Source organism: Amblyraja radiata, chromosome 3 (assembly GCF_010909765.2).
Source record: "Amblyraja radiata isolate CabotCenter1 chromosome 3, sAmbRad1.1.pri, whole genome shotgun sequence".
Taxonomy (NCBI): Eukaryota; Metazoa; Chordata; class Chondrichthyes; order Rajiformes; family Rajidae; genus Amblyraja; species Amblyraja radiata.
Window position 1 is genome coordinate 19479675 of NC_045958.1, and position 12357 is coordinate 19492031.

Here is a 12357-nt window from a genome sequence, read left to right on the forward strand (position 1 = left end):
GGAATCAGTCTGGTGAACCTTCTCTGCACTCCCTCTATGGCAATAATGTCCTTCCTCAGATTTGGAGACCAAAACTGTACGCAATACTCCAGGTGTGGTCTCACCAAGACCCTGTACAACTGCAGTAGAACCTCCCTGCTCCTATACTCAAATCCTTTTGCTATGAAAGCTAACATACCATTCACATACCATTTGTACAGTACAGAGACAACGAAATGCAGTAAGCATCTCCCTGGAAGAGCGACATAGAATATGATTTCAATAAATAAATCTATTTACATGCATACAGTCATAGTGTTTTTCCTGTGGGAGGAGTGTCCGGGGGGGGGGTGATTGGCAATCACCGAGGTACATTGTTGAGTAGTGTGACAGCCGCAGGGAAGAAGCTGTTCCTGGACCTGCTGGTCCGGCAACGGAGAGACCTGTAGCGCCTCCCGGATGGTAGGAGGGTAAACATTCCATGGTTGGGGTGAGAGCAGTCCTTGGCGATGCTGAGCGCCCTTCGCAGACAACGCTTGCTTTGGACAGACTCAATGGAGGGGAGCGAGGAACCGGTGATGCATTGGGCAATTTTCACCACCCTCTGCAGTGCCTTCCGGTCGGAGGCAGAACAGTTGCCATACCATACTGTGATACAGTTGGTAAGGATGCTCTCGATGGTGCAGCGGTAGAAGTTCACCAGAATCTGAGGAGACAGATGGACCTTCTTCAGTCTCCTCAGGAGGAAGAGACGCTGGTGAGCCTTCTTGACCAGAGTTGAGGTATTGTGGGTCCAAGAGAGGTCATCGGAGATGTTGACACCCAGGAACCTGAAGCTGGAAACACGTTCCACCTCCGTCCCGTTGATGTGGATGGGGGTGTGCGTGCCGCCCCTAGACTACCTGAAGTCAACAATGAGCTCCTTGGTCTTCTTGGAGTTAAGGGCCAGGTTGTTGTCAGCGCACCATGCTGCTAGGAGCTGGACCTCCCCCCATAGGCCGACTCATCGTTGTTGCTGATGAGGCCAATCACCGTTGTATCATCTGCATACTTGATGATGGTGTTAGTACCATGTACAGGTGTGCAGTCATAGGTGAAGAGGGAGTAGAGGAGGGGGCTCAGCACACAGCCCTGTGGAACGCCGGTGTTCAGGGTGAGGGTTGAAGAGGTGTGCTTGTCTAACCTAACAGACTGGGGTCTGTTGGTTAGAAAGTCCAGTATCCAGTTGCAGAGGGAGGGGTCGATGCTCAGGTCACCGAGTTTGGTGATCAGTTTAGAGGGTATAATGGTGTTGCATGCTGAGCTGTAATCGATGAACAGCATTCTTACGTAAATGTGAGTATTAGTGAGACCACATTTGGAATACTGTGTACAGTTCTGGGGTCCATACTTAAGAAAGGATGTACTAGCCCTGGAGGCAGTGCAGCGAAGGTTTACAAGATTAATTCCTGCAATGAGGGGATTGACATATAAGGAAAGGTTAAGTAGGCTGGAACTCTACTCTTTGGAGTTTAGAAGAATGAGAGGCGATCTCATTGAAACATATAAGATCGTGAGGGGCCTTGATCGGGTGGATGCACCGAGGATGTTCCCAATGATCGGGGAAACTAGAACTAGGGGACATAGTTGCAGAATAAGGGGGGGCTCTTTTAAAACTGAGATGAGGAAGAACTTCTTCACCCAGAGGGTGGTTAATTTATGGAATTCACTGCCCCAGGGAGCAGTGGAAGCAGAAACGTTAAATATATTTAAGTCTAAAATAGATGGTTTTTTAGCTGCCAAGGGGATAAGGGGCTACGGGGAGAGGGCAGGGATATGGACCTAGGTATGGTTAGTATAGTAAGACCTGAGTGATCTCCTGGACAAGTGTCGATCGCCTGGATTGGGGTCGGAGAGGAATTTCCCGGATTTTTTTCCCGAATTGGACCTGGGTTTTTATCCGTTTTTTTGCCTCCCCCAGGAGATCACGAGGTTCTTGGGGTGGAGAGGGGTGATAGCGGTATAAAGGGGAGGGTAGTGTCTTGTGTTCTGTGTCTTGTGTCTACTGTTTGTGGGTAAGTGTGTCTGTTTAGTGTTCAGCCATGAGCGAATGGCGGTGCGGGCTCGACGGGCCTGGTGGTCTACTCTCGCACCTACTTTCTATGTTTCTATGTCTCTGTTGTCGAGGTGGGAGAGGGCGGAGTGAAGTGCCGTTGAGATGGCATCCTCCGTACTCCTGTTCTTGCGGTAGGCAAACTGATAGGGATCCAATGTGGAGGGTAGGCAGCCTTTGAGGTGTGCCGGACCAGCCTCTCGAAGCACTTGGTTATGATGGGAGTAAGTGCAACTGGGCGGAAGTTGTTGAGGCTTGCCGCAGTGGAGTGTTTTGGCACCGGCACGATGGAGGTGGTTTTAAGGCACGTGGGGACAACTGCTTGGGCAAGTGACAGGTTGAAGATGTCAGTCCAGCCGTCTGTCAGCTGCGCAGCACAGGCCCTGAGGACGCGCCCGGGGATGCCATCAGGGCCAGCAGCCTTACGTGCATTAGTCCTACTCAGTGCCACGTACACGTGGTAGGGGGTGAGTGTGAGGGGTTGGTGATCAGCACGGAGCACAGCCTTGATGGCTGTCTCTAGATTGTCTCTGTCGAAGCGGCCATAGAAGTGGTTAAGCTCCTCAAGGAAGGAAGTGTTGCTGTCTCTAGATTGTCCCTGTCGAAGCGGCCATAGAAGTGGTTAAGCTCCTCAAGGAAGGAGGTGTTGCTGGATGTGGGGGTGGTGTTGGTGGGTCTATAGTCCGTGATGGCCTGGATGCCTTGCCACATGCGTCGGGGGTCGGAGTTGTTGTTGAAGTGCTCCTCAATCCTGAGCTTATGGCAGTTCATTGGCTATATTTAAGAGGGAGTTAGATGTGGCCCTTGTGGCTAAGGGGATCAGAGGGTATGGAGAGAAGGCAGGTACGGGATACTGAGTTGGATGATCAGCCATGATCATATTGAATGGCGGTGCAGGCTCGAAGGGCCGAATGGCCTACTCCTGCACCTAATTTCTATGTTTCTATGTTTCTTGATGCCCCTCTTCAGGTTAGCCCTGGATGAACTGTAGGCTCGGGCATCGCCTGACCTGAAAGCAGTGTCCCGTGCTTTCAGCAGTAGCCTGACCTCGCTGTTCATCCATGGCTTCTGATTCGGGAATATGGTCACCCATTTGAGGAAGGTGACACTGTTGATGGCGGAGTTTATAAAGTCCAGAACAGAGGATGTATAGGAATCAATGTCCGTGTGGGAGTCAAGGGTGGCCTGGGCTGCAAACGCCTTCCAGTCAGTGTTTCCAAAACACTGCTGAAGTGTGGAGTCCGCTTCCTCTGACCAGACTTTAACTGTCCTCACAGTGGGTTTAAGCCGTCTGATGAGTGGGGAGTACTTTGGGAGCAGGAACAATGAGAGGTGATCAGACTGTCCAAGGTGGGGGAGGGGGACGGCTTTGTATGCTTTAGCCATGTTAGTGTAGACTTTGTCCAGTGTCTTGTCTTCTCTAGTGGCGAAGGAGACATGTTGGTGGAATTTGGGGAGTACAGTCTTCAGGTTGGAGTGATTGAAGTCACCCGCAATAATGAAGGCTGCCTCGGGGTTGTGAGTCTGTTGTTTGCTAATGGCTGTATGCAGCTCTTTCATTGCAAGCTTGGCATTAGCATCAGGAGGAATATAGGCTTCAGTCACAACAGTGGAGGTAAACTCTTTGGGCAGATAGAACGGTCTGCATCTAACCAAGAGGAACTCTAGGTTAGCTGAGCAGTGACTCTCGATCATGGTGGAGTCCGTGCACCATGCTTTATTTACATAAATGCACAGACCCCCACCTCTGGTCTGTTGTCCTATACGCTCGGAGTAAATTATGCCCCGTTAGCTGGATGGCGCTATCAGGAACGTCGATGTTGAGCCAAGTTTCCGTGAAGGTCAGGATGTTGCAGTCTTTGATCCAGTTGTGGGAGGTGATCCTTAGCCGGAGTTCGTCCATTTTGTTTGCCAGTGAGCGCACGTTGGCGAGGAAAAGGCTAGGAATCGCCAGCCTGTGTGGGGCTAGCTCTAACCTGGCCTTTAACCCACCTCTGCGTCCCCGGCGGTGCTTTCGTAAGCGTCGCCGTCTGTTGGTACTTCCGGTTGGCCGAGCTGGCTTGGTGCGTGCTGGTGTTCTGTTGCTCCGCGCCTCTGTGGCTCCGGTGGCGTTCTCCAGCCCCGCGGCACCGCTGGCGGTCTCCAGCCCCGCGGCTTCGCTGGCGTTCTCCAGCCCCGCGGCTCCGGTGGCGTTCTCCAGCCCCGCGGCTCCGCTGGCGGTCTCCAGCCCCGCGGCTCCACTGGCGTTCTCCAGCCCCGCGGCTCCGGTGGAGTTCTCCAGCCCCGCGGCTCCGCTGGCGTTCTCCTGCCCCGCGGCTCCGGTGGCGTTCTCCAGCCCCGCGGCACCGCTGGCGTTCTCCAGCCCCGCGGCTTCGCTGGCGTTCTCCAGCCCCGCGGCTCCGCTGGCGTTCTCCAGCCCCGCGGCTCCGGTGGAGTTCTCCAGCCCCGCGGCTCCGCTGGCATTCTCCAGCCCCGCGGCTCCGCTGGCGTTCTCCAGCCCCGCGGCTCCGCTGGCGTTCTCCAGCCCCGCGGCTCCGCTGGCGTTCTCCAGCCCCGCGGCTCCGCTGGCGTTCTCCAGCCCCGCGGCTCCGCTGGCGTTCTCCAGCCCCGCGGCACCGCTGGCGTTCTCCAGCCCCGCGGCTTCGCTGGCGTTCTCCAGCCCCGCGGCTCTGCTGGCGGTCTCCAGCCCCGCGGCTTCGGTGGCGTTCTCCAGCCCTGGTGACGCTCCGGTGCTCTGCTGCTCTGACGAGCTCAGGAACGAGACGGAGATCGCCCAGAAAGTTGTTGCAGCCGCAGGAACTGAAGTCCAGAAGTTCCTGTCGGCTGTACGAAAGGGATACAAGACTGCTCCGTGTGAGCAGCCTTGAGACAGGTAGGGGAATTGTCGCTATTTCTCCAATTCTTGGGAGACACAGGGCGTCGCGATGTGCCAATATGTGATATAGCAGTTCTGAAACAAATAGGAAAGGGTAAGTTATCTAAATTCATTGAAATCTATATTTAGTCCCAAAGGCTTCATAGTGACTTGGTAGAAGACGAGGTGCTGTTCCACTCATTTACATTGGGGTTTGTTAGAACAGTGTAGGAGGCAACAGAAAGAAAGGTCAGAGTGAAAATGATGGAGAATTACAATGACAGGTATGAAAGCTCAAGGTTGCTCTTGCAGATGGAGTGCTCTTGAATCCAGGCGTTCTGCCAAGTCAAACTGTATTTGACTACCCAGTATACAAGAGACCACATTGTAAGCAACCAAAGCAAAACACAAGATTGGAAGAAAAGAATTGCAGCTACACCTGAACATATTTTTCTTACCCCTTTACAGTGGAAAGTGTTAAGATAAAAGAACAGGTGTCTCATCTCCAGTGATTTTATCAGAAAGTGTGATGTGAAGTGTAATGGTCAGAAAAATGGAAGAGTGAACCAGCAAGCCACCATGGGGTCCCTTTATAATGCTGGAAGGGAAGGAATGGATGTGTCTTGGAATTGGAATTCCAATTCCAATTGGAATTGGAATAATGCAGGAAAGGAAGGAATGGAATTGCTTGTAAGAAGTAAAAACTGTGAGGGATGATCCATTGAATGTGAAAGTTACTGAAGTGGAAGGTGATGACCTGACAAACCCTATCCTTGTGGCATTGGGGAGAGTAGATGAGACCCAAGGTGCTATTTCAACTAGAAGAAGAACACAACACTCAAAAAACAAAGGCGTCTCGGAAACATTCCAGTGTAAAGACTTTAAGAAGGAACTGCAGATGCTGGAAAATCGAAGGTAGACAAAAGTGCTGGAGAAACTCAGCGGGTGCAGCAGCATCTATGGAGCGAAGGAAATAGGCAACGTTTTGGGCCGAAACGTTGCCTATTTCCTTTGCTCCATAGATGCTGCTGCACCCGCTGAGTTTCTCCAGTACTTTTGTCTACCAGTGTAAAGACTCTTCAGTGGGACATAGAAACTGGGAAAATAGCTGTAGGAATCAATGGCTTGCCATGAATGTTGCAATACCAAAGCATTACTGAAAGCAGTATTAAATGAATCACCTTTGCACCAGAAAATGAATTGAGTGAGGGAGGCTGAAACAAAGGCCCTAACTATACCTTTTGATCTGGAGGAAATGAGTGGAGTTTAGTAGTTGCTGTTCAATGTAAGATTGAGTTCAGCTGTTGAATAAATGTGTTGATGGAGAGAAACTGACCGTTCAAGGCAGATGTGGAGGGCCCTCAGAGTATCTTGGTTTGGGATGCAGGTATAGACGGATTGTGCATAGTGACGATGAGGAGATTGGGGTGAGGAAATGGAAGCTGTCAAAGAGGTGTACCTCATCAAAGTGTCAAGTGAGAAAAACTAGATCAGGTAGGAAAGATGAAGTCAAATATTCAGATAGTTCATTGAGGCATGAGTAGGCTGAAACAGTGGATCTGCCTGGGCATTCCTGCATGCACATCCTTGGAAAAGAAGTAGAAGCACACTATGTAGGGTTGTGGGGTTGGGGGACTCAAAGATTGGATTCTCTGGAGGAAGGATGTCCCAAAGAAAGATAATGTTTGTCTGGGAGGCAATAGCCTGATTTTCTGTGATGGGGTCACGGATGTGTCCAAGAGCTGATGTACGGCCTCTGGAATATTGAGCTAATTTAGACAAATCACAGCAGTACCAGCAGTAAGAAATTTTGAACACTATATCTGAGTTTTGAAAACCAAAGAGAGTTTTGTAACAATAAATGAGGAAAATGGAAACAATGATGTCGATGTTATGGTGGTAGATTTTGATAACAACAGAAAAAGAGCTCAATGTCATGTTGGGCTTTGATTTTGCTGCATTCTGGATATAAGGGCAATGAAATCGAGATATCTGCTGAGAAATGATCATCCAGGATCATGAGAAGATCAGGATCACAGAAACATGGCAAGGCATGGGACTGAGTGAGATAGGTCTGGAGCAAAATGAAGGGGAAGAAAGATTTTTTTACATCTGAAAGGAATGCAATATATCTTGTGCTTAATGTGGTAACGGATAAAGATGGATCAGAACAGCTTTGAAATAGAAGTTGGCAGTGTTGCTGACAATATTCATGTTGTATTGGTGAGGTTGAACCAGCAGATGGCAGCAAATGAATTTGCTCTACTTTTGGTTTTATTTTGCACATCTGCCCAAGCTGTTTTTCAAAGATTTCAAAGGATTCCTCAGGCCTTCACGTCCTGGCAAAATCCTCGTAAATCCTCTGTGCACGCTTTCCAGCTTGACAACTTCTTGACACAACATTGTAAACATGGTGCCCAGAACTGAACAATGTACTCTAAATGCCTGCTCACCAATGTATTTTTTGAAGGTACACAAAAATGCTGGAGAAACTCAGCAGGTGCAGCAGCATCTATGGAGCGAAGGAAATAGGTGATGTTTCGGGCCGAAACCCTTCTTATTTTTTGATCTTGCTGCAATTTTTGACAACTATCTACAATACCACCCACTTTTGTGTCATTTGCAAACTTACCAATAATGCCATGTAGGTTCTCATCCAAAACATTGATATAGATGACGAACAGCAATGGGCCCAGCACCGAATCCTGAGGCACACCACTTGTCACATGCCTTCAATCCGAAAATCAACCTTCAACCATCACCGTCTGCTTCCTTCCATGAAGCCAATTTTCTATCCATTCAGTTATCTCTCCTTGGATCCCGTGGGATCTAACCTTCCAGAGCACCCTACTATGCAGAACCTTGTTGAATGCCTTGCTGAGGTTGGGATCATCAATCAATATTAAAAATTGGTTGTGTTTAATTGTGTAATTTACAAAAACTAGTTGCTATAGATTGAATTTTAACTGCAGTGTCCGGGGTTTATATCTCCATTCTGAAGAAGGGCTGAGTCTGAAGAAGGGTCCCAACCTGAAATGTCACCTATCCATGTTACCCTGCGATTGCTGCCTGACCCATTGTTTGATTATCCTGCATCCTTACCACAAAAATAATACAAGATTGTTTTATCTATCCCTCCCAACAACCTTTCTAAAACTTAACAGTTTTTTTTCTCCCTCTTTTCCAGTTCTGACAAAGAGTTTTTGATCTGAAATATTAAATCTGTTAATTTTTCCATTGATGCTGCCTGACTGCTTAGTGTGCTTTGCATCCATTATGGTATATTATCCCAATCCCATGCTGGTTTTATTTTAAACATATCTTTCATGTGTGACTTTGTCAAAAGTCCAAATGCACTAATACAATTAATCTCTTCCCCCCAATCCCAAAGATTTGCTGGTTGTTGTTAATTGGCCACTGTAAATCAGAGAATTGGGTAACAGATGGATATACTGGGATTACTTGGAGATGGGATGACTTGGAGAGCCGGCAGAGAATCAATGGGATGAACAGAGTAGACTCAGCGACCGTTTGCCGAACACTTGTGGTCGGCCCGCCAAAACCTATTGGATCTCCTGGTTGTGAACAATTTTAACTTCTCTTTCCATTTCTATGCCAACCTTTCTCTCATGGGCCTCCTCCATTGCCAGAATGAGGCCACATACAAACTGGAGGAACAACACCTCATATTCTGCTTGGGCAACTTACAGCCCAATGGTATACACATTGAATTCTCTAATTTTAGATGGTCCCTCCCTTCTCTACCCTTGTCCCACTCCCCATGGACCTCATCTGGACTCGCACCTATTTCTCCCCTCCCCCTCTACTTCCACCTACATTAATTTCTCTAACTTCACAACTCGTAACTCTTTAGTACTTTTGTTTCACATCTTCACCTGGTCTTTTGTTTAACCATCTGCCTAGCAAAAATCCCTCTCACCTGTGTCCACCTAGCACTTGCCAGGCTTTGTCCTGCCCCTCCTCTCTTCAAGCTTTCTTCGCCCCCTCCCCCACCACCACCTCACACTCAGTCTGAAGAAGGGTACGACCTGAAACGTCACCTATCCATGTTCTCCAGAGGCGCTGCCTAACCCACTGAGTTACTCCAGCACTTTGTGTCATTTTGTGTAAACCAGCATCTGCAGTTCTTTGTTTTCACAGCGTCCTATGTTGTGTGGAAATATAATACGGAATATACATTTCTGGAGCAAGTTTGATTTATATCCACCACGGAAGTATAACAATTTCATAATACCGAATGTCGTGTTTGGTTGAGCAGCAACTTTGGACATCAGCATTTAATTCCATATGAGCCTCACTCACAGGACGGCACAATGGCGCAGTGGTTGATTTGCTGCCTTAAAGAGCCAGAGACCTAGGTTCAATCCTGACTACAGGTGTTGTCTGTATGGAGTTCACCATGTGACCGTGTGGGTTTTCTCCAGGTGCTCAGGTTTCCTCTCGCATCCCAAAGACGTGCAGGTTTGCAGGTTAATATTCTTGTGAATATTGCCCCTAGGGTGTGGGATGGAACCTGTGACGCGTGATCACTGACCGGCACGTACTCAGTGTGCCGAAGGGCCTGTTTCCACGTTGTTTCTCTAAACTAAAGTAAACAAGTGGCAAAAGCCATAAGGTTATCTTGACTGCCAAATAATGTCGTAAAATTTAAGTTCCTCTTTCCAATGATAAAGAAGGGATGAATTATATCAATAATGATTGAAGATATAACATTGCTGGAGGCAGAGAATTATAAAAGGCAAATTAAAAGCAATAAAATAAAGTAAAATAATTCAAACTCACTTATTTCCATGCTTCCTGTGCAAATGAGACTAGTTACAATGAGCAGTTTTATAAAGCAGTTGCACGGAATAATAGGGTTTATTGTTTGTAAGTTTGTTATTTTTCAATCATCTGAATCTAGATGATCTGCATGAACTAAATTGGAAACAGTTGTTTGGAATGCATTTACTTTGGCGTGTTCTTGCTATCCTCAGCTGAAGTGGTTTTGTAGAGTACTAGACCAAGTGCAGACCCGTTGGATCTGCTCCCCCAACGCAATATTCCAACTCTCTCCCCGTTGGGTCCCTGTCACATGGGAGGCCTGATCCCCCAGCGCAACCCGTTCCCGAATGTAAGATACCAGCACTCCTCTGCCTCCCCAACACTGAACTTGGCAAAAAATCCATTTGCACTTCGGCTTGTATGGATTGACAAAGATAACAATTACATTTTGATCAGGTTTGATTTTACAGGTTTTTAAAGAATGTGTGCATTCTGTTTCTTGAGTGATCCGTGTTCTTTTTCAGGATAAAGGAAAAGATAAGGTTTCAAAATTTGATTCCATTCGACACTCCATTGCAGGGATGATTCGATCACCGAAGACTTATTTAACTTCATCCGTAAGTTAACAATATTGTCTTAGATATTATTTGCCATATAATTTCTGCTTTTTTAATCAATAATTTTCAAAACAATCATGGATGTTGCTGGAAAGACTGGAAATCATTCTCCTTATCTAGTTACCCTGAACATGTGGAGATTAACCATTTTTGCATTGCTGCTATTTGTATCTCATTTATAATAATCTGGTACATTTGAGTAATAATTACAGAAATGAATTAATATAAAAAAACATTGGGACCCAATCACTTTTTCATTTGAAATTGTTCAGTATCAGTTTAAGATTTTCACTGATCTCTCACTCTCTTATTTGCATTTATGCTTAATATACAAGATGGTAGCAAGCTAAGCAATGAAACAACAAAACTTATGTTTTTGTTTTCATTACAATGTTCATTATGTTTCTTACAAACTTGTTTGATTTCTTTGAAGAGGCGACAAAGATGATTGATGTGGGTAGGGCAGATGTTGTCCACATGGCCTTTAGTAAGGCACTTCACAAGGTCCCTCACGGTAGGCTGATGCAGAGATTAAGATTTATGGGAACACAAGCCTTTGTATTCTGGATTCGGAACTGGTTTAAAACCCATGTTATTTTGGCTGGAGTACTGTGACTAATGAGGTTTTGCAGAGATCACTGCTGGGACCTGTGTTTATTATATAAATACATTATTTGGACAAAAATGTAGATGGGTTGGTTAGTAAGTTTCCAAATGACATAAACATTGGTGGAGATGCGAACTATGAATAGGGCTGTCAAAGGATAGATATGACAGGATATGGATCAGTTGCAAATATGGGTGGAGAAAAGGCTGATTTTAATCTGAGCAAGTATGAGGTTTTGCACTTTGGGAGGTCGAATGTAAGAGGAATATATACAGTTAATAGCAGGACTCTCCGTAGGATTTATGTACCGAGGGATCTTGAGTTCCAATTCCATTCCTCTCTGAAAGTATCAGTAGAAGTAGATATGGCATGTGGTATGCTTCCTGTGGTCAGGAAGTCATGTTACACCTTTATAGAACTTTGGAGCATTGTGTGCAGTTCTGATTGTCCCATTACAGGAAGGATTTGGAAGCTTTGGAGAGGGTACAGAAGAGATTTACCAGAATACTGTTTTGTCTCCTGCTCTATTCTTTCCATACATATCACTGTTTAGCCAGACACAGTTCCAATGCCATCATTAAATTTACCAACAATACCATCGTTGTTCGACATGTAATGGATAATGATGACTCAGAGTACAGGCAGGAGATTATAAATATGATTGAATGGTGCCAAAGAAATAATCTTGCACTTAACATTAAGACTAAGGAGCTGATTGGTCTGTATCAAGGTTCGGTTTGGCAACTCAAATGCCCAGGAATGAAGGAGATAACAGAGAATTGGTAGAAATTGTCCGACCCATCATGGGTATTGACCTCCTTGCTATCAAAGGGATCTATAGGAAGCATATCAAAAAGGCAGTGAGTATCATCAAAGAACAACACCACCATGGCCTCGTGCTCATTTTGATACAGCCATCCAAAGTAAAGGAACCTGAAAATTGTGACCACAAGATTCAAGAGTAGCTTCTCCCGAGCAACCATTAGGCGCTTGAACACAACACAACATTAATTTCTGATATGGACCGTGTCTTTGGTTACATTCTAGGCTCGGTTTTGCCCTTATTCGGTCATTTAATATTATAGTTATTCATTTATTGTATTACTGATTATTATATATTAATCTGCATGTTATTGTGTTTACAGACCTTTTAAGCTACAGCAAGTAAGAATTTCATCATTTCATTGCCAGTATACATGACATTTAAAAATTCTTCACTCTTAGAGGGTATTAGCTTTAAGGGGAGATTGAACCAACGTGAATTATTTTCTCTGGAATTGTCAGATACTAGAGGACAGTTATAAGGTTAGAGGGGGAAAACTTAAAGGAAATGTGCTGGGCAAGTTTTTTTTTTCATATACAGACAGTCATAGGTGCCTGGAACGTGCTGTCAGGGGTGGTACTGGGAGCAGAAAAGATAGTG

The 12357-nt window shown here is 46.2% G+C and overlaps 1 protein-coding gene across 1 annotated transcript in view; it reads left to right on the top strand.

Annotated features, from left to right (window-relative positions):
- fer (FER tyrosine kinase) overlaps positions 1-12357 on the top strand; it is a 146358-nt gene that overhangs the window by 97777 nt on the left and 36224 nt on the right. Inside the window, exon 10 of the mRNA XM_033017393.1 lies at positions 10235-10327. Within this exon, the coding sequence (XP_032873284.1) occupies positions 10235-10327 (93 nt within the window). The remainder of the gene's footprint in view (positions 1-10234; positions 10328-12357) is intronic.